This window comes from Tursiops truncatus, chromosome 1, assembly GCF_011762595.2.
Source record: "Tursiops truncatus isolate mTurTru1 chromosome 1, mTurTru1.mat.Y, whole genome shotgun sequence".
NCBI classification, from domain to species: Eukaryota; Metazoa; Chordata; class Mammalia; order Artiodactyla; family Delphinidae; genus Tursiops; species Tursiops truncatus.
Window position 1 is genome coordinate 78,240,448 of NC_047034.1, and position 25,678 is coordinate 78,266,125.

The 25,678-nt window shown below is 39.3% G+C and overlaps 1 protein-coding gene across 15 annotated transcripts in view; it reads right to left on the reverse strand.

Annotated features, from left to right (window-relative positions):
• PDE4DIP (phosphodiesterase 4D interacting protein) overlaps positions 1–25,678 on the reverse strand; it is a 223,861-nt gene extending 198,183 nt beyond the window's left edge. For 6 of the 15 annotated variants that reach the window (XM_073808928.1, XM_073808936.1, XM_073808922.1 and 3 more), the window contains exon 1: positions 25,321–25,676. In XM_073808928.1, coding sequence (XP_073665029.1) covers positions 25,321–25,553 — 233 coding nt within the window. In that variant the 5' untranslated portion in view covers positions 25,554–25,676. Of the gene's footprint in view, positions 1–25,320 lie in introns of all 15 variants that reach the window. The other 9 variants (XM_073808796.1, XM_073808858.1, XM_073808805.1 and 6 more) reach the window with 3 other exon arrangements.

Sequence of the window (25,678 nt, forward strand, 5' to 3'; positions counted from 1 at the left end):
TCTGATTTATCATATGAGACCAAGGCACTGGCAAGGAAGCTGAATAAGCTGGTTCTCCCACTTCCTGGATGGAGTTCCAGGGACAAAAAAGTGGACTTCCTCCGTCTTGTATTCCTCCCTTTATCTCAAAACTTCTCCCCCTGTCTTGAGGACTGTGTGTATTTGTGTGTGTGTGTGTGTGTGTTTATTCACACTTCACTAGCGAGCCTTGTCTGTCAGCTGTAACAAAAGCGTCAAGGAAAGAAATTATGACCAAGCTTTCAGACAGCTGGTGGTAATTTACTCATACAATCCCCTTCCTTTCAACACCCACTATTTATGTGTATCTGATGTTGGAGGAGGGGGAATCATGCAAGAAATGTGGTATGTAAATTTCTAGGAAAAAGGGGTTAGAACACTGAAGAAAGACTTGTGTGAATTACCTGGATAATTCTCCTTGCTTTGAACATAGATATTGTGCCTTAAAAATTGAAGGGACTGATGTGAGGGTTAATAAATAAATTTCTGGAACCAGAAACAATACTAGAATAAATTAACAAATAGCTTTCAAGGCATTCATGACAATTTCACCATCACTAAAACCCGAGTCATTTTCCAGGACAGGACAAGCAGCTCCAGTTCAAGGCTAAGAAGCATGTTATCAGGCAACCTAGGCCGCTTAAAAAACCCATGGAGATTATAACTAAAGGCAGTGATGATCCTGGTTTCGAGCTCAGATTGGATTCTGAATTAGGAAACATATTGCTAAGGACAAGGCAGCCATACAGCTATGGTCCCTGTCTTTGTTTCTCGTGTCATATGATCTACTAGCTTGTCCCCCAGTTGATCAAGGTGGATTTTTCTGGCTTTAAAATTCTGGCAGACAGTAAGAATCCCTGGTGTTCTGTGTCCTTGATAGATTAGGCTTTATATATGTGTATATATATATATATATATATATATATATATATACACATTTTTATATATATATTATGTTTCATATAGATGTATCTATACATACATTTTCATGTATATAGACCCAGCTGGCAAGGGTTCAGAAATATCGAGATACAGCCTCAGAAAGACTTACACAATCAAGAAAAAAATGTTAACGAGAAAAATCCCTCATTTGTATGTGCACTTTTGTTTCCATTTTCACGTTGTATTTATCTACAACGTGAATCCGTTTTTAAAACTTTCCATTTTGAGAAAAATTAAAAAAATTTTAAACATATGGAAGAGTTGCAAAAATAGTACAATGAAGTTCTACAAATCCTTCACTTGATTCACCAATTGTTAACATTTTGCCACATTTGTTTTCTCTCTCTCCCTCACACACAATTACTGATGAACCATATGAAAGATGCAGGCACTCCACCCCTAAATATTTCAGTGTGTATCTCCTAAGAATAACTAAAATTATTAAATTACTGTGATTATGTAAAAGAATATACTAGCTCTCCTAGGTCAGCTTTTGTCACTATTAAACAGAACCTGATTGATGTATTTGCATTGTTACTTAATTAATATCAGGAGCTCTCCCTGGTAGCTATTTGGCTTAAATCTGCACAACCAAGAGGGCTCATCAAAATAATCACTCCAAGGACAAAGGCGAAATATACAACAGAGACAAATTCCCTCTTCTACACTTGGCACTACTGGAAGTAAATTTCTTGGCAGTTTAGAACAGCTGTTTGTCCTTTCTTCCAGCTGGCAAGGGTTCAGAAATATTGAGATACAGCCTCAGAAAGACTCATACAATCAAGAAAACATTTTAATGAGAAAAATCCCTCATTTGTATATGCACTTTTGTTTTCATTTTCATCTTAGCATATAAGAAGCCAAAATACTGAGCTGTGGAGTTCAATATCGAACATCTGGCAATCCTAGACAAAAACTGAGCATACCCCAACAGTCCTTTATCCTTGCAAAGTTCACGTGAGTAGAGTGGCCATAAGAGTTAATCCCATTCTAGATCATATCAGTTCAGTAAAAGGACAAACACACCCAACTTTAACCACTATGATTCTTTTCAACTAAAATAATCTTTAAATTAGACAAAAAGTATTTCCCATTTTTAGGCTAGGTCTGTGATATACCAATAGGTATAGAAATACTAGCTGACTCTAAATCAAAGGTTGTGATATAAAGAAAAGAATTATTGCATCTTCTATTTGTTGGCTTTGGTAAATTCTCAGGAGATAGAGGGAGGGAAAAATCAAGGCCAGAAGTTTCCTGGTACTGATGGGCTGACAACTGGTTCAAGCTTTTGATTCAACCGTGAAGGAGTTCAGGGCTGGACCTAAGGTGAGGGGAGGGAGGTAGTCACCTGTGGTACAAATTTTAAAAGATGTCAGAAGCTCGGTAATCAAGACAAATGCAATATTCAAATGCAATATTTTAAAAAATAAAATTATTGCAAAAAATCCATAATGAACAAAATGTCAAAATCTTAAATAAAGACAGGATCTGCATGTGCATAATCCTGGCAGTGAGCGCCTTACTTGCTCCACTCTGGTCGGCACCCTGTTGTTCATCCCAGGTGGTGTGAAAAGAGCCAAACCGGTACTCTCTAATGCTGTGTTCTGCTGACCTTGTTGGCAACAGCTCTCTGTATGTAATGAACTGCCAGGTATCAGGTGGTACCTTTAAGACACCACAGGGCAAAAGTGACTATATGAGCCAAGGCCAGCTCTTCCAACCTCCTTCCCGAATAGTTTTAAGGCTCAAGGGAACGTTTCTGGGTTTTACATGGCATCAGGGAGATGATAGAACAGATGAGAAGGGGAGATGGTGGAAGAGGGAAAAAAGAACAGTTTACCTCATGAGCTGCTGCTAATATAACTAGAATGGAATTTTCAAGCACCTATCCTTTTTAAGAAAACCCTGAGCCCTTACTCTCAGTTTGAGGTACCTGCTCACTCAACTCAAAAACCAAATCTGCCTCACCTTTAGTCTTTCTGTCACATGAACTGCAGTTGGCTTTGGAAATCAAAGTAGCCACGCTACCTCCTCCATAAAGGCTGTAATGAATTCCAGCTGCTTAGGAAACTTCATCAAACTGGAGCCTCTCCTTTGGCAAGAGCTGCTCACGCGTGAGTACCAGAGCTGATGGTGTGACAGTCGAAACCACCTACAGGTGCCCCTGCTGGCAGAACCTATCTTACGGACTCAGCCTTACAATGTATCTTGTTTGGCCATTAGCTGGGACATGAAAGGTCCAAGTAATCACAGTCACTAACACTCCCCCTACATATGATCCTACACCTGACTTGCTTCAACATCTGTTACCTGTCAGGCCTTCTGTAGGCACCAGGCATTTGCATGTTCCTTCATGTGGCTTGCCTGGCTCCTAGTGGTGAGGCACTCAGGCCTTCCTTCTTCCTCTCTACCTACATCAGCCTCACAAGGACAGCCTGTCTTGCTAGTCTTGGGTCCCTTGTACAAATTTTTTTTAAAAAAACCTACTCTTTGGACAGGATGTTAGAGTCATAGCTCTGAACATTAACCTGGAGAGCTGAACCATTTGCCAGGTTCTTGACAGCTCCTTCACCGAGGGCCAGACTCTGCTTCCAGTTTTCTTTCATGGAAGGCAGGGCCTGACGTTTTAGCTCAGTTTCCAATAGCTTTATTTTTAGGGATTGGGCCTTGCTTCTGGTGCTCCTTGACATCCACAGAGCGAGTAGGGAACTGTCCTGAGAGGATGGGGTAAAGGGAAGGGAAGTCTTGAAGGCCAGCTGAAAAGGAGGGAGGTGAGAGTCTTTTAAGGTTTCACTGAAGCAAGGAAAAGAGAAAACAGCTGCAGCCACTGCAGAGCTGAAGTTGAAGGCTGAGAAAAACTAGCCCCTGTGTCAAACTAGAAGAGTAAAAAGAGGGTATGAAATTTAGAGATGTATCAAAATTTGGCATTGCCATTGAGCCAAAATCTGCTATTTGGCTTTGGCTTTGGCAAACCCAACAACTGAATGCTAACTTCATATTGTTTCTTACATCTCTGAACTTGTGCTCATGTGGGTTCCCATAATAGCTAATCAGCATAACATGCCGGTAGTACAAATAAAGTATGCCATCTAGATTTTTGTTAATATCTGAACAATCGCTCTCAGATACAAGTAAGTATTCAAGGTATTATTTGGAGTGAAAATCTCCTTATATGATTTACATGTTGAAATTCTGGTAATCCTTCAAACATAAAATTTTAGTTATTACTTCAAGAGTGAAATGATGCAACAATGAAAAGTGATTGTGAAAGTTAATAATTTAAAAATCAATAGTTATTACTTTTATTAATAACATTAATATCACTATTAATAATTATTTAAACTGCATATATTCCCCCAGTTTCTGGCTCTCCCAAGCCCTGACCAATCTGAAAGCAGCTTTGCTAATTTATATTAGAAACTAAACTACATGTACAGTGTGGTCTCCCAATAGGTTATCTAAGGCAGAGCTCCCCAACCAGTCCCCCTCTTATGCTGCAAACAAGTTACACTGTCTACTCAGAAATCAATTCCCTCAACCCTAAGGCATCCAAGAAGACAGCCAGAGCCGGTCACTGCCAGCAATACCTTCCAGGGATGCTTGGAGAGCTGACTGAGCTAGCAGAGTCTGAGGTTTTTATTGTTCTGAAGATACGGTCAAAAATCTTTAATAGGACATACATAGCTTGGCATAATCTTTAGCCTCAGCTCTGGTTATACTCCTCCTTGATTTTTGTGCTTGATTTGTAATAGTCTCATTCTAGAAGGAAGGAAGGGAAGGAATAAATACTGTTGTTCCTCTAATTTCTAGGAGTTCAGGTAACGGATGCAGACTGTGGTAGCCAGTCTCTAAGAGGGCCCCCAATAATCCTTGGTAATCACACTCTTGGTATTGGAAAGAGATTTATTATAAGTGATTGGCTCATGTTATTATGGAGGTTAAGAAATCCTATGATCTGCTTTTGGAAGCTGGAAACCCCAGAAATTCAATGGTGTTGTTCTAAGAGGGTCCACTGTATAAGTCCCAGTCCGAGGTCAAAAGACTAATATCCCAGCTCAGTAGTTAGGCAGAGAGAGAGAACAAATTCTCCCTTCCTCCATCTTTTTGTTCTATTTAGGTCCTCAGTGGATTGGATGGTGCCTACCCACATTGGGGAGGGCAATCTGCTTTACTCAGTCTACTAATTTCAAATGCTAATTACATCTGGAAACACCCTCACAGATTCACTTAGAAATAATGTTTAGCCAGACATCTGGGTACCTTGTGATCCAGTCAAGTTGACACATAAAATTAACCATCATAGTCCCTAAGTTTTGGGGTAATTTTCTATGCAGCAATAGATAACTGATACACAGATTCCTGAACCTTCCCTCAATGCAAGGTCATGCTATAGAGTTAGAGATCCAGCCCTCCCACTCACAAAGAAGCTATTCTCTTTACAGTAAAGAAGGACAAGGAATTCAGAGCATTTATTTAAGGCTGCACAACTGGAAAGTAGATTTATGGTGAAAATGAAGGGAATGATAAGTAGTACTTTTGTAGGACCATTCTGTAGAATATACTGCCTAAGCATTCTCTTTCCAGATGTGCTTTTAATTACTACCAAGAACATTTTTTTTTCTTTTAGAAGATATGTGAAATCCATGAAATGCCTTCTTATTGAAACAACAATAAAGCTGTACATTTTAGTTTCAATATTTAGTTGGAGATTCCAAAGTCAAGATTTATATAGCAATGAGGCAAAAAGATGTTATAGATTGGAATATTACAGAGACTAAAAGGATGCCAAAATATGGTATTGTTTCTGTTTGTATACTTGTTCATGTTGACAGTTCTATTATTGGTTCCATTTTCTCTGGCGAGTGTTGTATGGTTAAATGTGGGTGTACACGAGCACACACACAGTGGAGAAAAGCCCCCCACATGTGCCCACTGTTCTGGGCAGTGAGCCCAGTTTGCTTTAAGTCTTTGTTATTTGCACAGTGTCCCAGATTCTCTTTTGAAATGTGCAATTCACCCAATTTTATTAACCTGAATATGGAGCTATCTGATGCTTTTTTGATAGACTCTCACTCATGTCTAGGTACACTTCCTTTTGTTTTAAACAGGTCATTCATTTCTCTGTGTTGACCTTCAGGCATTTTGCCATATGAATTGAAAGCAAATCCTCACAAGGTCAGATTTTAGTAATGCCGTTTATTATTTTAAAACAGATGACATTTCACGCTTGTTATGCTAATTTGGAGACCAAGCCATTTTTCGTCTAAGTTCTATCAAAGGCTTTTTGTTGCTTTTGTTTGTTTTGATTTGTTTTTTAAGGAAAAGCAGATCTAGGGCCATTAAAAGGAAAAAGAATTTAAAGCATACAAGATGAAGAAAAATAATGACTCCAATGCACATGAAACAAAAATTTAGTACCTGACAGTTGAGTACCACCTCTACCACTTCATAACTATGTGATCTTGTCAAATCATTTAAGCTTTCTAAAAAAGCAGGGATAATAATAGCATCTTTCTCACAGAATTGTAGTGAGGATTAAATGAGCTTATGCTTATACATTGCTTAAGATATGTATAATGCTGGCATGTAGCCAGTACTCAATAAATATTATTAATAATGTAAATTATACATGTAATAACAATATTAATGTTGCTGCCATGGATGTCAGTGATCAAAAATCTAAATCACGAACTCTGTTTGGAACTCCTGTGAGATCTAGTACAAATCCCCTCTACTTATGAGTATGTTCTGGCAAACAAGACTGAGAGAACAAGTAACTTGAAGAAGAGGTTGCAGTGTCCTGAGGCAAACATTTCCCTGCCTGCTACACCTTCCCACCATAAACACTACCACCATCTTGTCAACATACACAACCCTCTGTGAAGGTATTTTTTACATTATCCAGGGTCTTCTCTATGGGTGTGACTGTCATTCTTTTGTCCCTTCACCTAAACACCACCACTCCCATACTGAGTGGGGATAAAACTTCAACTAAGGTTAAGCAAAAACCTCAACCAGAGGTTTCAAATACGGCTTAATACAGAGACTCCAAAAATGGAGTTTTCTCTTTCCTCTGTCAATTATTTTCTGTGCTGGTTTTATTTTCAGTGTCTGCAAGGTAGCAAGTTATCTGCCAGCAGGCCCAGGCTTACATTCTTCTTCAGGTTCACATCCATTAGAAGAAACGTTGCCCTTTCAGAAGGTTCCTGAAGAATCCTGTCTGCACTAACTTGAGTCAGTGCCCATCCCTGAACTAATTCCTGAGACTGTGAGGAAAAATTACTCTCTTTCTTTTTAAACTGACATTAAAATTATTTTCTGTTTATAGACTTAATTTTTAGAGCAATTTTAGAGTTAAATTACTCTTTTATAAAAGGCCTGTGATACCTCCTTTTTAAACTTCATTCCCCTCATCCAATACACCAATGAATCCTGTTGGCTCTACCTCCAACTCATTCTGAATCTGTTCACTTCTTACCAGCCCCACTGCTGGCACCAAGATTTAAATCACCATTTTCTTATATCTGTACTACTTACTGGAATAGTCTTCAAAGCAGCCTCCCTGCTTCTGCTATTAGAAGCACTCTTTCACTCCTAAAGTTTGTTTTACAATAGCAGGGTGATATTTTAAAACATTTTCCAGATCATATCATGCTCCTGCTTCAAACCCTTCCTTGGTTTCCCAATGTCCTTAGAATAAAATCAACTTTTTACTATGGCCTACAAGGTCTCAGGTGACCTAGCTCAGCCAACCTCATCCCCCTTATCTCTTGCCATTCTCCTTTTGTTTAGCATGTTCCAGCTGCCTTGGTCTTCTTTGTGTTGCTCAAACATACCAAGCTTATTCCTACCTTAAGGGTTTTACAATTGAGGCTCTCCCATCATCTGCCTCCATTCCTTTCTAACCAATAACTCTACTTTATTTTCCTTGTAAGCCTTATTACCATTAGAAATCATTTTATTTGTATATTTATTTACTTGTTTACTGTCTATCTCCTCACCAGAACTCAATTTGGCTAAATTTAGTTTCTAAAAAGAGGATACTGGAAGGGGAGACCCACAGAATCAACAGAAGAGTTGAAAACTCAAAAAAAAAAAAAGGGTTCAGAAGGGACAGAAGCAGGGGAAGAAATAAGAACTCAGGTAGCAAGAAGAAACCAATTGGTCCCAACCATTTTTTCTACTCTTGTGTTGCTCCATGAAGATGCGATGTCCATGCAGAGAGTCAGGTTATACTAGTGTGGGTCTCATTACCCTCATCTATCTAGAAGAGGGCAGGGTACCTTAATAGACCATCGCATAAGACTTTTATAAAGCAATGGCAAAAAAAAAAAAAGGGTAATTCTCCAAAGGAGATGTAGAGTTATTGTCCAGAGAAAGGAGGAATGAGTAAATGCTCCCCCCTCCAAAAAAAAAGCCAAAAAAAAAGACAGAGGAACAAATGTCTGCACTAATCCCTGACGTAATATCTTGTCATCCAGAAGCCATCTACTTTACTTTAATGTAGACTGATGTATGCCTAAGAAATGCAAATAGATTTTAATATTAACCTAAATCAAATAAAAGCAGAACGATACATCTTTTGAACATCTGTTCAAAACCATACAACACACTCAAAAGATATGCACTTAAATGTTTTCTCTCTTTTATGCCCCAGAAAGATTTAGCGGTCAGGATACAGTTCTGCAAGACACCTCCTTTTGGATGTCCCACATGAAAGTAATTCATTTCCCTGATATCTACTTCTCCTACCATATTTTCTCTCAGTAGATGACATTAGTAATCATTCCATAGTTGACCTAGAAATTTAAGAGTAATTCTTGTTTCCTCCCTCTTCTTCATTTCCCATACTTCATTGATCAACAAGTGCCACCAATTCTACCTCAGAAATTCTCAAATCTAGGGGCTTCCCTGGTGACACAGTGGTTAAGAATCTGCCTGCCAATGCAGGGGACATGGGTTCGAGCCCTGGTCCGGGAAGATCCCACATGCCATGGAGCAACTAAGCCCGTGCGCCACAACTACTGAGCCTCCACTCTATAGCCTGCAAGCCACAACTACTGAAGCCCACATGCCCTAGATCCTGCGTGCCGAAATTACTGATTGTGCCGCAACTACTGAGCCCGCATGCCACAACTACTGAAGCCCATGTGCCTAGAGCCTGTGCTCTGCAACAATAGAAACCACCACAATAAGAAGCCTGAGCACCACAATGAAGACTAGCCCCCACTCACTGCAACTAGAGAAAGCCCGTGCACAGCAACGAAGACCCAATGCAGCCAAAAATGAAAAATTAATTAATTAAAATTAAAAAAAAAAGAAATTCCCAAATCTATCCCTTCTTCAGCATTCCTGCTACCACTGCCTAAGTTCAGGCCCTCGTAACCTCAGACCCCAAACCACTTGTAACAGCTTCTTAGTTATCCCTTCTTTTCACTCAACCCACTTCATTCCATCTCCCACACAGTTGTCACACTTATGGTTCTAAAACAAAGATCTAAGTACATCACTACCCTGCTTTAAAACCTTCTATAGCTCCACACTGCTTATCAAAAACAAAAACCTAACCACCTTTGTGTCTTAGTTGGAGTGACAGAACACAAAAGTCTCTCAGAACTATTTATGAATGCAACAGTTCTTTAATTCAGTGGTTCTCTAAACTTGCTGTACATGAGTGCTTTTGTACATGAGGCTAGGGCCTCAATCTGAAAGCATATGATTTAATTGGTCTGCAGTGGAGCCTGTACATAAGTTTTTAAAACTCTCCCTAAGTAATTCAAATGTATAGCCAGGGTTTAAAAATGCAATTTAAAAGATAACTAGAAAGCCACATTTACTTCCAAACAGCATGAAGTAACAGGGTCAATATTTATTACCACTCACCGCTGATAGGAATAACTAAAAACCTGGACAAAATATATGAAAGAAAGATTTTCAGACACTGGATATTAGGCAAAACAGATAGTGATCCCAGAGAAAAGAGAAACAAAGTGAGGCACACAACTGCCCTAGTTTACTTCTTGGAGAGAGTTTATAGCTGGTAGTGGTAAGAGAGGGAGCCAAGGCAGAGCCTAGTTATCTCCCTAGGTTGAGATAAAGCTAGGAACTTGGGAAGGCCAAGGTAGCAAGAGTTCATAGAGCAGAGTACCAAAAAAGAGAGAGAATTCCAGAGATCTGCAAAGCAACCCCCTTGAGTATTCAGCTGTGTACTGATCAGCATATTTGTATGAGGAAACTAAGGCTGGGGTAAGAACCACATAAGAGAATCAGAGGGACAATCTTCTTGGCTCATACAGGATGAGAAGAGTTTGTTTTTCCAGCAACAGACGTAGAAAAAATTTCCATAATTCATGGAATATTGGGTAGTGTACTCAAAGAAGTATCAGCCCAGTAAAGGGGAAAGTTATGAAATGTTTCTTTGGTTCCACCTAACAAACCTTAAAAACAAGACCCAAAAGGGTCAAACTATTTTGAAGCAACTTAACTATGTCCCAGAATAAAGCTCAAGAATAATTACAGAAATAAAAATTATCTAGAATCCAACAATAAAATGCTCAATATGTGGCATCTGATAAAATATTACCAGGTATACAAAGAAGCAGGAAAACACTATTCAAAATGAAGAGAAAAATCAATCATGTCAATCATTAGAAACATACTAGGAGCTGACATGGATGTTAGAATTAAAACCATTTTTATAACATTCCATATATTCAAGAAGGTAAAATAAAGATTGACCAAGTTAAGTAAAATATATGGAAGTTATTTTTTTAAAAGACACAAATCAAACTTCTAGAGATGAAAAGATAGTATCTGAGATGAAAAATACACTGCATGGGATTAAGAGCAATTTAGACACTGCAGAAGAAAAGATTAGTGAACTTGAAGACATACGAATAAAAATAATCCAAAATAAAACAAAGAGAAAAAAGACTTTTAAAAAAGAACAAAGCATCAGTGATCTGTGGGAAAAATTCAAGTGGTCTAATACATGTGTAACTAGAGTTCCCAAAGGAAAACTGTTAGAAGGAGTGACAAAAAATTTTCAAAGAAAGAATGGCTAAAAATTGTCCAATTTTAATGAAAACTATAAGCTCCACAAAGCCAAAGCACAAGAAACATGAAAATAACTACACCAAGGTATATTGTAATCAAATTGCTTAAGATCAGTGATAAAGGAGAAAAATTTTAAAACATTCAGGAGGAAAAAAACCTCCATTATGTACAGAGGAAAAAAAGATAAGAATGAGAGCAGAATTCTCATCAGAAAAATTTCAGGTTAAAAGATAGCATAACAACATCTTTAAAGGACTGAAAAAAAATGTTACCTAGAATTCTATAACTAGCAGAGTAGTCTTCTTGCATGTGCAACTTGTATAGTCACACAGTACTATGCTCAAAAAGACTGTGTTTGGTTTAATATTCTGCTGTTTTTTTGGTTTTTGGTTTTTTTCTGGATCTTAGATCTCCAACAAGGGATTGAACCCAGGCCCTGGCAGTAAAAGCACTGAGTCCTAACCACTGGACCACCAGGAAATTCCCCTAATATTCTGATGTTGATGGCTTGAAATCCTTAATAATTCTGAACAGAGGGCTCTACATTTTCATTTTGCTTTGGGCCCCACAAATTATGTAGTCAGTCCTGATAACTAGCAAAAATATCTTTTAAACATGAAGGTGGAAAAAACACTTTGTCAGACACACAAAATCTGAAAGGATTCCCCAACAGTTTATCTGCACAATAAGAATAAGAAATGTTAAAGAGGGCTTCCCTGGTGGTGCAGTGGTTGAGAATCCACCTGCCGATGCAGGGGACATGGGTTCGTGTCCTGGTCTGGGAAGATCCCACATGCCGTGGAGCGGCTGGGCCCGTGAGCCATGGCCGCTGAGGCTGCGCGTCTGGAGCCTGTGCTCCACAATGGGAGAGGCCACAACAGTGAGAGGCCCGCGTACCGCAAAAAAAAAAAAAAAAAAAAGAAATGTTAAAGAAATTCTTTCAAGCAGAAGGGAAATGATACAAGATTGAAATCTAGATCTAAGCAAACTAATAAAGAAAACTGGAAATGGGAAATATGTGAGTAAATGTGAGACCTTAGAAAATATCATTCGGAAAATGAAAATCAAAACCACAATGAGATTCCACTTCACATTCATTAAGATGGCTATTACTAAAACAAAAAAGCCCCAAAAAACAGAAAATAACAAGTGTTGGTGAGGATGTGAAGAAATCAGAACCTTTGTGCACTATTGGTAATGTAAAATGGTGCAGTCACTATAGGAAATAGTATGGGAGTTCCACATAGAATTGCCACATAAATCAGCAATTCCCCTTCTGGGTAAATACTCAAAAGAATTGAAAGCAGGTATTTGTACACCAGTGTTCATAGAAGATTCACAATAGCCAAAAGCAGCAACAACCCAAACGTCCATCAGTGAATGAATGGATAAATAGAATGTGATACATACATACAATGGTATATTATTCAGCCTTTAGAAAAGAACAGAATGCTGACACATGTTACAACATGGATGAACCTTGGAGACATTATGCTAATAATTTTCCTTTGAATTCTATCAAACATTTAAGGAAGAAATAGTGCCAATTCTCCACAAACTCTCCCCCAAAAATTGAAGAAGAAGGAATATTTCCCAACTCATTTTATGAGGAAAACATTACCCTTATACCAAATCCAGACAAAGACATTACAAGTGAAGAATACAAATCAATATCCCTCCTGAACATAGATGCAAAAATTCTTAACAAAATTTCAGCAGCTCTAATCCAACAGTATAGAAAGGATAGTATATCATGACTAAGTGGGATTTACTCCAGGAACTCAATGCTAATTTTAATATTCTTAAGTCAATCAATGTAATTTACCATATTAATAGAATAAAAAAGAAAAATGATATAGGCATCTCATCAGAGGTAAAATCAAACATCCATTCCTAATGAAAACTCACAGAAAATTATGACTGGAAGAGAACTTCCTCAATCTGATGAAAAGTACCTATGAAAAACCTACAGGTATAAACTTAATGGTAAAAGAATGAATGCCTTCCTCTTAAGATCAGTAACAAGGCAAAGTATGTTTGCTTTTACTATTTCAATTCAACTTTGTACTAGAGGTGCTAGCTAGTGCAATAAGGCAAAATAAATAAATAAAGACATAGAGATTGAAAAGAAAGAAGTAAAACTGTCTCTCTGTCTCTCTCTGTCTCTTCTTCCTTCCCTCCCTCTTCCTCTCTTTGTGTGGATGACATAATTATTATGTAGAAAATTCTATGGAATCTACAAAAAATCTACTAGAACTAAATAGTGAATTTAGCAAAGCTACAGGATATAAGATGAGTATACAAAAAACTGTATAAACTAGCAATGAATAATCAGAAATTGACATTTTAAAGACATTATCATTTATAATAGAATTAAAGTTATTAAGAGTTTAAGCATGTGTCTCATAAGATATGTAAATTCTATATGCTAAAACCATAAAACAGTGTTGAGAAAAAGTAAAGGAGAACTAAATGACAGTTTCTCAACCTCACTCACTATTGATGTTTTGGGCTGGATGGTTCTTCCTTGTTAGAACTGTTCTATGTATTGTATATTATTAGACAGTATTCCTGACTTCTATTTACTAAACGCCAGTATCACCCTTGCTGTGAGTTAGGATAATCAAAAATGTGTCCAGATACTGTCAAACATCCTTTGTGAGGCATAATTGTCCCCAGTTGAGAGCCACTGACCTAAATAAATGAAGAGATATACCATGTTTATGGATCAGAAGACTCAATATTGTTAAAATATCAAATCCTCTCCAAATTAAATATATAGACTTAAATACAATCCCATTCAAATTCCCAGCAGGCCTTTTGTCTGTGTTGACCAGTGGATTCTAAAATCTATATGGAAATGCAAAGAACCTAGTATAGCCCAAACAATTTTGAATAAGAAGAATGAAATTGGAGGATTTGCACTACATTATTTCAAGATTTACAACGCTATAGTAATCAAGATAGTATGATATTGGTCTAAAGATAGACAAATAGATCAATGGAACAGAATAGAAAATTCAGACATAGACTCACATATATATGGTCAATTGATTTCAATAAAAGTGCTAAGGCAATTAAATGGAGAAAGGATAGATTTCTCAACAAACAGTGTTGGAACAACACTACATGCGAAAAAAAGAACCTTGATCAATACCATATACTAGATACAAAAGTTAACTCAAAATGGATAATAGACCTAAATGTAAAACATGAAACTATAAAACTTCTAGAAGAAAACATAAGAGGGAGAGAGGGGGAAGATGGCGGAAGAGTAAGACACGGAGATCACCTTCCTCCCCACAGATACATCAGAAATACATCTACACATGGAACAACTCCTACAGAACACCTACTGAACGCTGGCAGAAGACCTCAGACCTCCCAAAAGGCAAGAAACTCCCCACGTACCCGGGTAGGGCAAAAGAAAAAAGAATAAACAGAGACAAAAGAATAGGGATGGGACCTGCACCAGTGGGAGGGAGCCGTGAAGGAGGAAAGGTTTCCACACACTAGGAAGCCCCTTCGTGGGCGGAGACTGCGGATGGCGGAGGCGGGAAGCTTCGAAGCCGCGGAGGAGAGAGCAGCCACAAGCGTGTGGAGGGCAAAGCGGAGAGATTCCCCGCACAGAGGATCGGTGCCGACCAGCACTAACCAGCCCGAGAGGCTTGTCTGCTCACCCGCTGGGGCGGGCGGGGCTGGGAGCTGAGGCTCGGGCTTCAGTCGGAGCGCAGGGAGAGGACTGGCGATGTAAACACAGCCTGAAGGGATTAGTGCGCCACGGCTAGCCGGGAGGGAGTCCGGGGAAAAGTCTGGACCTGGCAAAGAGGCAAGAGACTTTTTCTTCCCTCTTTGTTTCCTGGTGCACGAGGAGAGGGGATTAAGAGCGCTGCTTAAAGGAGCTCCAGAGACTGGCGCAAGCCGCGGCTAACAGTGCGGACCCCAGAGACGGGCGTGAGACGTTAAGGCTGCTGCTGCCGCCACCAAGAAGCCTGTGTGTGAGCACAGGTCACCATCCACACCTTCCCTCCTGGGCGTCTGTGCAGCCCACCACTGCCAGGGTCCCGGGATCCAGGGACAACTTCCCTGGGAGAACGCACGGTGCGCCTCAAGCTGGTGCAACGTCATGCTGGCCTCTGCCACCGCAGGCTCGCCCCACACTCCACACCCATCCCTACCCCCGGCCTGACTGAGCCAGAGCCCCCAAATCAGCGGCTCCTTTAACCCCGTCCTGTCTGAGCGAAGAACAGACGCCCTCCTGCGACCTACACGCAGAGGCAGGGCCAAATCGAAAGCTGAACCCCGGGAGCTGTGCGAACAAAGAAGAGAAAGGGAAATCTCTCCCAGCAGCCACAGAAGCAGCGGATTAAATCTCCACAATCAACTTGATGTACTCTGCATCTGTGGAATACCTGAAATAGACAATGAATCATCCTAAATTGAGGAGGTGGACTTTGAGAGCAAGATTTATTATTTTTTCCCCGTTTCCTCTTTTTGTGAGTGTGTATGTGTATGCTTCTGTGTGAGATTTTGTCTGCATAGCTTTGCTTTCACCATTAGTCCTAGGGCTCTATCCGTCCAGTTTTTTTTTTTTTTTACTTCAAAAAATTTTTTTTCATAATAACTATTTTTTTATTTTAATAAATTTATTTTATTTTACCTTTATTTTATTTTCTTTTATCCTTTTCTTTCTTTCTACTTTTTCTCCCTTTTATTCTGAGCCATGTGGATGAAAGGCTCTTGGTGCTGCAGCCAGGAGTCAGTGTTGTGCCTCTGAGGTGGGAGAGCCAACTTCAGGACACTGGTCCACAAGAGACCTCCCAGCTCCACATAATATCAAATGGCGAAAATCTCCCAGAGATCTCCATCTCAACACCAACACCCAGCTTCACTCAATGACCAGCAAGCTACAGTGCTGGACACCCTATGCCAAACAACTAGCAAGACAGGAACACAACCCAACCCATTAGCAGAGAGGCTGCCTAAAATCATAAGAGAAGGAAACACAAGAGAAGGAAAAGACCTATAATAACAAACGCAAAACAATTAAGAAAACGGAAATGGGAACATACATATCGATTATTACCTTAAATGTAAATGGATTAAATGCTCCCACCAAAAGACACAGATTGCTGAATGGATACAAAAACAAGACCCATATATATGCTGTCTACAAGAGACCCACTTCGAACATAGAGACACATGCAGACTGAAAGTGAGGGGATGGAAAAAGTTATTCCATGCAAATGGAAAACAAAAGAAAGCTGGAGTAGCAATTCTCATATCAGACATAAGAGACTTTAAAATAAAGAAGAGCAAAGAAGGACACTACATAATGATCAAGGGATCGATCCAAGAAGAAGATATAACAATTGTAAATATTTAGGCACCCAACATAGGAGCACCTCAATACATAAGGCAAATACTAACAGCCATAAAAGGGGAAATCAACAGTAACACGTTCATAGTAGGGGACTTTAACACCCCACTTTCACCAATGGACAGATCATCCAAAATGAAAATAAATAAGGAAACACAAGCTTTAAATGATACATTAAACAAGATGGACTTAATTGATATTTATAAGACATTCTATCCAAAAACAACAAAATACACATTTTTCTCAAGTGCTCCTGGAACATTCTCCAGGATAGATCATATCTTGGGTCACAAATCAAGCCTTGGTAAATTTAAGAAAATTGAAATTGTATCAAGTATCTTTTCCGACCACAACGCTATGAGACTAGATATCAATTACAGGAAAAGATCTGTAAAAAATACAAACACATAGAGGCTAAACAATACACTACTTAATAACGAAGTGATCTCTGAAGAAATCAAAGAGGAAATCAAAAAATACCTAGAAACAAATGACAATGGAGACACGACGACCAAAAACCTATGGGATGCAGCTAAAGCAGTTCTAAGAGGGAAGTTTATAGCAATACAATCCTACCTAAAGAAACAGGAAACATCTTGAAGAAACAACCTAACCTTGCACCTAAAGCAATTAGAGAAAGAAGAACAAAAATACCCCAAAGTTAGCAGAAGGAAAGAAATCATAAAGATCAGATCAGAAATAAATGAAAAAGAAATGAAGGAAACGATAGCAAAGATCAATAAAACTAAAAGCTGGTTCTTTGAGAAGATAAACAAAATTGATAAACCATTAGCCAGACTCATCAAGAAAAAAAGGGAGAAGACTCAAATCAATAGAATTAGAAATGAAAAAGGAGAAGTAACAACTGACACTGCAGAAATACAAAAGATCACGAGAGATTACTACAAGCAACTCTATGCCAATAAAATGGACAACCTGGAAGAAATGGACATATTCTTAGAAATGCACAACTGCCAAGACTGAATCAGGAAGAAACAGAAAATATGAACAGACCAATCACAAGCACTGAAATTGAAGCTGTGATGAAAGTCTTCCAACAAACAAAAGTCCAGGACCAGATGGCTTCACAGGCGAATTCTATCAAACATGTAGAGAAGAGCTAACACCTATCCTTCTCAAACTCTTCCAAAATATAGCAGAGGGAGGAAAACTCCCAAACTCATTCTACAAGGCCACTATCACCCTGTTACCAAAACCAGACAAGGATGTCTCAAAGAAAGAAAACTACAGGCCAATATCACTGATGAACATAGATGCAAAAATCCTCAACAAAATACTAGCAAACAAAATCCAACAGCACATTAAAAGGATCATACACCATGATCAAATGGGGGTTATTCCAGGAATGCAAGGATTCTTCAATATACAGAAATCGATCAGTGTGACACACCATATTAACAAACTGAAGGAGAAAACCATATGATCATCTCAATAGATGCAGAGAAAGCTTTTGACAAAATTCAACACCCATTTATGATAAAAACCCTGCAGAAAGTAGGCATAGAGGGAACTTTCCTCAACATAATAAAGGCCATATATGACAAACCCACAGCCAACATCGTCCTCAATGGTGAAAAACTGAAAGCATTTCCACTAAGATCAGGAACAACACAAGTTTGCCCACTCTCATCACTCTTATTCAACATAGTTTTGGAAGTTTTAGCCACAGAAATCAGAGAAGAAAAGGAAATAAAAGGAATCCAAATCGGAAAAGAAGAAGTAAAGCTGTCACTGTTTGCAGATGACATGATACTATACATAGAGAATCCTAAAGATGCTACTAGAAAACTACTAGAGCTAATCAATGAATTTGGTAAAGTAGCAGGATACAAAATTAATGCACAGAAATCTCTGGCATTCCTATACACTAAGGATGAAAAATCTGAAAGTGAAATCAAGAAAACACTCCCATTTACCACTGCAACAAAAAGAATAAAATATCTAGGAATAAACCTACCTAAGGAGACAAAAGACCTGTATGCAGAAAATTGTAAGACACTGATGAAAGAAATTAAGGATGATACAAATAGATGGAGAGATATACCATATTCTTGGATTGGAAGAATCAACATTGTGAAAATGACTCTACTACCCAAAGCAATCTATAGATTCAATGCAATCCCTATCAAACTACCACTGGCATTTTTCACAGAACTAGAACAAAAAATTTCACAATTTGTATGGAAACACAAAAGACCCCGAATAGCCAAAGCAATCTTGAGAACGAAAAACAGAGCTGGAGGAATCAGGCCCCCTGACTTCAAACTATACTACAAAGCTACAGTTATCAAGACAGTATGGTACTGGCACAAAAACAGAAATATAGGTCAATGGAACAGGAGAGAAAGCCCAGAGATAAACCCACGCACATATGGTCACCTTATCTTTGATAAAGGAGGCAAGAATATACAATGGAGAAAAGACAGCCTCTTCAATAAGTGGTGCTGGGAAAACTGGACAGCTACATGTAAAAGAATGAAATTAGAACACTCCCTAACACCATACATAAAAATAAACTCAAAATGGATTAAAGACCTAAATGTAAGCCCAGACACTATAAAACTCTTAGAGGAAAACATAGGCAGAACACTCTATGACATAAATCACAGCAAGATCCTTTTTGACCCACCTCCTAGAGTAATGGAAATAAAAACAAAAATAAACAAATGGGACCTAATGAAACTGCAAAGCTTTTGCACAGCAAAGGAAACTATAAACAAGACCAAAAGACAACCCTCAGAATGGGAGAAAATAATTGCAAATGAAGCAACTGACAAAGGATTAATCTCCAAAAGTTACAACCAGCTCATGCAGCTCAATAACAAAAAATCAAACAACCCAATCCAAAAATGGGCAGAAGACCTAAATAGACATTTCTCCAAAGAAGATATACAGACTGCCAACAAACACATGAAAGGATGCTCAACATCACTAATAATTAGAGAAATGCAAATCAAAACTACCATCAGATATCATCTCACACCATTCAGAATGGCCATCATCAAAAAATCTAGAAACAACAAATGCTGGAGAGGGTGTGGAGAAAAGGGAACCCTCTTGCACTGTTGGTGGGAATGTTAATTGATACAGCCACTATGGAGAACAGTATGGAGGTTACTTAAAAAACTACAAATAGAACCACCATACGACCTAGCAATCCCACTACTGGGCATATACCCTGAGAAAACCATAATTCAAAAAGAGTCATGTACCAAAATATTCACTGCAGCTCTATTTACAATAGCCAGGAGATGGAAACAACCTAAGTGTCCATCATCGGATGAATGGATAAAGAAGATGTGGCACACATATACAATGGAATATTACTCAGCCATAAAAAGAAACGAAATTGAGCTATTTGTAATGAGGTGGATGGACCTAGAGTCTGTCATACAGAGTGAAGTAAGTCAGAAAGAGAAAGACAAATACCATATGCTAACACATATATATGGAATTTAAGAAAACAATAATGTCATGAAGAACGTAGGGGTAAGACGGGAATAAAGACACAGACCTACTAGAGAATGGACTTGAGGATATTGGGAGGGGGAAGGGTAAGCTGTGACAAAGTGGGAGAGTGGCATGGACATATATACACTACCAAACGTAAAATAGATACCTAGTGGGAAGCAACCGCATAGCATAGGGAGATCAGCTCGGTGCTTTGTGACCACCTAGAGGGGTGGGATATGGAGGGTGGGAGGGAGGTAGACACAAGAGGGAAGAGATATGGGAACATATGTATATGTATAACTCATTCAGTTTGTCATAAAGCAGAAACTAACACAGCATTGTAAAGCAATTATACTCGAATAAAGATGTAAAAAAAAAAAAAGAAAAAAGAAAAAGAAAACATAGGAAAATATTTTTGTGACCTTGGGTTAAGTAACAGTGTCTTAAATGTAACATTCGAAGCAAAATCCTTTAAAAAAAATTTGATAGTTTGGACTTATTTTACAGAATTTTAAAAACTTCTGGCCTTCAAAAGATACTGTTACTAAAATGAAAAGACAAACTGTAGATTGGGAGAAAATAGTTACAAAGTACATATATAATAAAAACTTGTATTTAGAATAAAGAACTCTTAGATTTAACAATAAAAAAGCAAACAACTCCACAAAAAATGGGCCAAAAATTTCAACAAACACTTCACCAAAAATATACAGATGTTAATAAAGCACATGAAAAGGTGTTCAATATATGTAGTCAATGGGAATTGCAAATCAAAATCATAATAAGATACCATTTCACACTCACTAGAATGGGTATCATAAAAAAAGACAGTAACAAATGTCAGCAAGGATGTGGAGAAATAGGGACCTTCATACATCTCTGCTGGGAATGTAAAAGGTAAAATCCCTTTGACCAAGATTTTGGCAATTTTCTAGAAGTTAAACATATGCCTACTGTTCTGCTCCTAGAAATTCACCCAAGAGAAATGAAAGCATATGTACACACAAAGACCTGTACACGAATATTCACAGCAGCTTTATCTGTAATAGCCATAAAACTGGAAGCAACCCAACAGCTGGTGAATGAATAAACTAAATGTAGTATAACCATACAATGTAATACTACTCAGCAATGAAAGAAAATGAACTATTGATAGCCACAACAGTATGGATAAATCTTAAAATAACTAAGCTGAGTGAAAGAAGCGAGGCAAAAACAAAGAGTTCATGCTGTATAATCCCATTTATATAAAATTCTAGAAAAAGCAAACTATCATGTAGTGACAAAAGGACCAGTGGTTGCCTGTGTTACTGGGGCAAGATGAGACTGAAGGGAGGGATTTTAAAAGGGCAGAAGGAAACTTTATAGGATGATGGACGTGTGATGATTTCACAGGTATGTATTGATACACATATTGAGACTTTTCAAATTGTACATTTTAAATTTGCCCAGTTTACTGTATGTCAATTACATCTCAATAAAGCAGTAATAAAAAAAGTAAATAACAAAAAGAGAGATGGCTAAAGAGACACAATGGTTGAAGTTTGATGTTAGAACTATACTGATCCTTCTTTGACGTGATTTCCCACCACCCCCAACCTCCAATAGTTGCCTGCTGGTTCCAGGCTATCCACCTAGAATGTGCAATCTGCTAGGCTTCACAAGTGCCCATTGAGGCACATTGCCATAATCTGGCAACTCACTTAATTCCTCTTTTTAAATAGTTGTATACTTGAAAGAGGAAAACCTTTGAATGAAATCCTCATAGAAAAGTTCTATCACAGCATGCGTCTCATTTCAATAAGGCATTTTCCCAGGGCCATACATTTTGCTCATATCCCTCTGCTAAAATTTACTTCCTAAGAGAGTGGCATGGACATAGATACACTACCAAATGTAAAATGGATAGCTAGTGGGAAGCAGCCACATAGCACAGGGAGATCAGCTCGGTGCTTTGTGACCCCCTAGTGGGTGGGATAGGGAGGGTGGGACGGAGACACAAGAGGGAGGAGATATAGGGATGTATGTATATATATAGCTGATTCACTTTGTTATACAGCAGAAGCTAAGTCGCCATTGTAAAGCAATTATAGTCCAATAAAGATGTTAAAATAAATAAATAGATAAAATAAAATTTACTTCCCATCCAACCCTGGCTTCATTATCTTGTTAGGCCAGAAAAAGTTCATCTCCTGTGTGTGTGAAGCCCTCTCTGATCCTCTGCCTCTTAGTGCCGTATCCAGTTACCATTAACCATGTGGTTCACATTACCAGCATGTAGGGGCTAAAACAAGGTCCCCCAGCCCCACTTCCCTATACCCCCATCATGAATTTTGCCTAAGGAAAGTAAGCTTGCCATTTGGAATTTAAACTTTACAATGAAGACAAACTGGTTCAGAGAAGAAATATGCAGACACTTGAAACAGACATAAAGATTCCCAAGCCAAACAGACCACTACCTGAAGAAATAACATGTCAGCAAATAAAAGAAGGTGCGCATGAGAAGAGAGGTTGATCATTAATGCCACTCACCATCCAGGGAAGAAAGAACCCATCTGTATCCTTTGATACTCTGTTTGAAGCTATTACTTTTTTTTAAAATTTAGAATTCCCTGATTAATTCTCCTTATTCTAAATTCAAGTTTCACAAACAACCTTTTGATTATAATTTGGCTTCCAAATGTGGTAAGTATGCCAAGAGACCTCACTTAAATTAAAAATGAGAGTCTAGTTCCCTAAGATGACTCCTCATTATAAATTAGTAATTTGCCATTCTAGGTTTATATAGTAGTCTTGTATTTATTTATTTTTTATTTCCACAGTCCATCTTACTGTTATAGCCCTTTTTCCATACTGTAGTTAGGTGAGCAGAGTTTAGAACTATAGATTCTCAACTACCTGAGGGTAGTTTTGCATCCAGTTTTGTACTGGCCTCCACCATCATTGCTTGATTAAAAAAAAAAAAAACAAAAAAAATATTGAATTAAAATGAGCTGCTTATTTCCATTTTTAGTTTATTAGGAGTTAGAAAATTGGATACCAAAGACACTCCTTCCCAAGTGCAAGCCTCTAATACTCATAAACCTCTAGTACTAGTACTACAGCTAAGACAGGTTGTTGTTTTTTGTTGTTGTTTTTAATATGGAGTAGTTTTCGTTTGTTTGCTTGGTTTTGGGGTTTTTTTTTAATTTTATTTTTTGGGTCTTCGTTGCTGCGTGTGGGCTTTCTCTAGTTGCGGCGCACGGGCTTCTCATTGCGATGGCTTCTGTTTGTTGCGGAGCAAGGGCTCTAGGTGGGTGGGCTTCAGTAGTTGCAGCACGCGGGCCCTAGAGCGCAGGCTCAGTATTTGTGGCACATGGGCTCAGTTGCTCCGCGGCATGTGGGATCTTCCCGGACCAGGGCTTGAACCCAAGTCGCGTGCATTGGCAGGGAGATTCTTTTTTGTTTTTTTGGTTTTTTTTTTTTTGCGGTACATGGGCCTCTCACTGTTGTGGCCTCTCCCGTTGCGGAGCACAGGCTCCAGACGCGCAGGCTCAGCGGCCATGGCTCACGGGCCCAGCCGCTCCGCGGCATGTGGGATCTTCCCGGACCGGGGCACGAACCCACGTCCCCTGCATCGGCAGGCGGACTCTCAACCACTGCGCCACCAGGGAAGCCCGGCAGGGAGATTCTTAACCACTGCGCCACCAGTGAAGTCCAAGACAGGTATGTTTTTAAAAGTATGTTGCACATTCCTAGAGAACTGATTTTTAAATGAGGGTCAGAGTAGCACCAACCTCAGTGAAGTTTCTGACACTGTTTCATTTAAGTATTCCTGAAATGTTTAAAAACATTTCAAGCCTCATCACATCAACTAAGATGAATGTAGAGACATGTCAGATGAATAATTATTAAGGAAATAATGAAAGCATATACCTTCTATTTTAACAATTAAACCACAATTTAGAGAACTAATTCTAACACTACAAACTTTTTGTTACCAAAGACAATAAGAAAAATCACATCTTTAGGATAAGGAGTCATGATACATTTAAAATTTTGCAATGGTAATGCTTCTTTTGATGAAAAGAGTTCACCCCAGTATATATAAAGTAGTTAAGAAACTTTAACTTATAAATATATATTCAGATTAATGTTTTTTGTTTCAGCCTTTAAAAAAATTTCAAAGTAATCTGTGAAAAATATTCAACACACCATTGGGCTAAAATTCCACTTTATAAAAAAATCAAATAATGAATACTTCTTGCTTCATTCCTTCTTAAAAGCAATAATTTATCATGAGTTTCTTAACAGAAATGTGATTCCTTTAAGTACTGTTAACTGAATAGTCTGACTCAGTTTTCTCAGATAAACAGTGGACAGTGTGATGAATAAATACAATTGCCTGTGAATAAATTAAGTTTCCTCATTCACAAATAAAACATAGTCTTGAGCATAAAATACAGATCCCATTAACATTTGGTTCTGTAATTAATACTCAGAAGACACAACTCCTGATTTTGTGCATAGGAGACAGGCCTAGAGAAATGAAGAAACTTTTTTCAGATCCCAGTTAGTTAATGGCAGCTTAGATACTGAAACCACTATTGCCTTGTAGTTTGATTTATGAGTGCTAGTTACGCAGAAAAGAATAAGCTAAAGATGCTCTGACAAGGAAACGTTTATTTCCAAAAGTCAGCAGCACAATCTGTCTCTTCTCCAAAGAAATAGTATGTATGGCAGACGTTCATCCTGCTGCTGCTACATGAAGAAAATTTGGGCCTAATTTGTCTGGTCTTCCAAGCCAGAGCAACGGAAGTGACTGGGTTTAGGTGGGGCTCATCCTGCTGGGCGTCATCCAGCCAACAGGCAAGGCTCCAGCTCTGCAGGAGAAGAGAGGTAGCCTAGGAAAGAACCAACCCCCACCCTGCTGTCTGCATCTAAGATTGGGAGGGGAAAAAAGGATAAGATAAGGCAGTGGGTACTCTTTCAACTGTACACCCACACACATTTCCTGGTCCTTTATCTTCTTTACCATTCTTAGCGCTTCCAACCTGGCATGGCCTTCTGAATCATGTGTTCATCTCTCCTTTGACTCGACCCAACCGGCATGGCCTTCCATCTCACCTCTACCAACAAAGCCGTTGACTACACGTTAAGCAAGGACCTTGGGGAGAGACTGGGTTTCCTAAGCTTTAGTCCGGTACAATCCAGCTCCACACCTGTATTTCTAGGCAACTCCCTACTGTCTCTCCCCGACCTGTCCCCGCCACCAGCCCCATCACCCCCCTGTCCCCAGCCGTGCCCTCCAACTTGCTCCAAGCTAATGTCACCCTGTGCCAACCCCTCCCAAGCGCTCGGGGCTGCAGCCCGTGGGTCCCAGCACCGAAAGCGGTTCTCCTAACCAGCGCAAAGGGCGCCGCCACTCCCGGTGCGGTCTGCAGCCTCCGGGTCTCCCGCGCCGCTCTCACCTCATCCAGGGTGCGGCTGCCGCGGCTGCCTCTTCCTCCTCGGCCGCGGCTGCCCAGCTCCCGGACGGCTCGGGATGCCGTCGTTCCCGGCCGGGAGACTGCCGTGAGGACTGTGGGGTTCGCGCCGTGTCCCTGGACCAGTAGGGCGCGTGGCGCGCCCGGCTGGACGCGCGGCAGCAGCGGCCGCAGTCGCAGCGGCGGCGGCAGCAGGATCCGCTGTCAGTCCTCTTCATGAATTTCACGGGCCTGGACAGCCCAATCCTAGTTACCGTCCTTGCTTGGTTTTCCTAAGGTCTTCCCGCACTGCCAGGGCGCATCCTCTGGGCGTGGATTACCATCCACTCCAGTTGCCACTGTC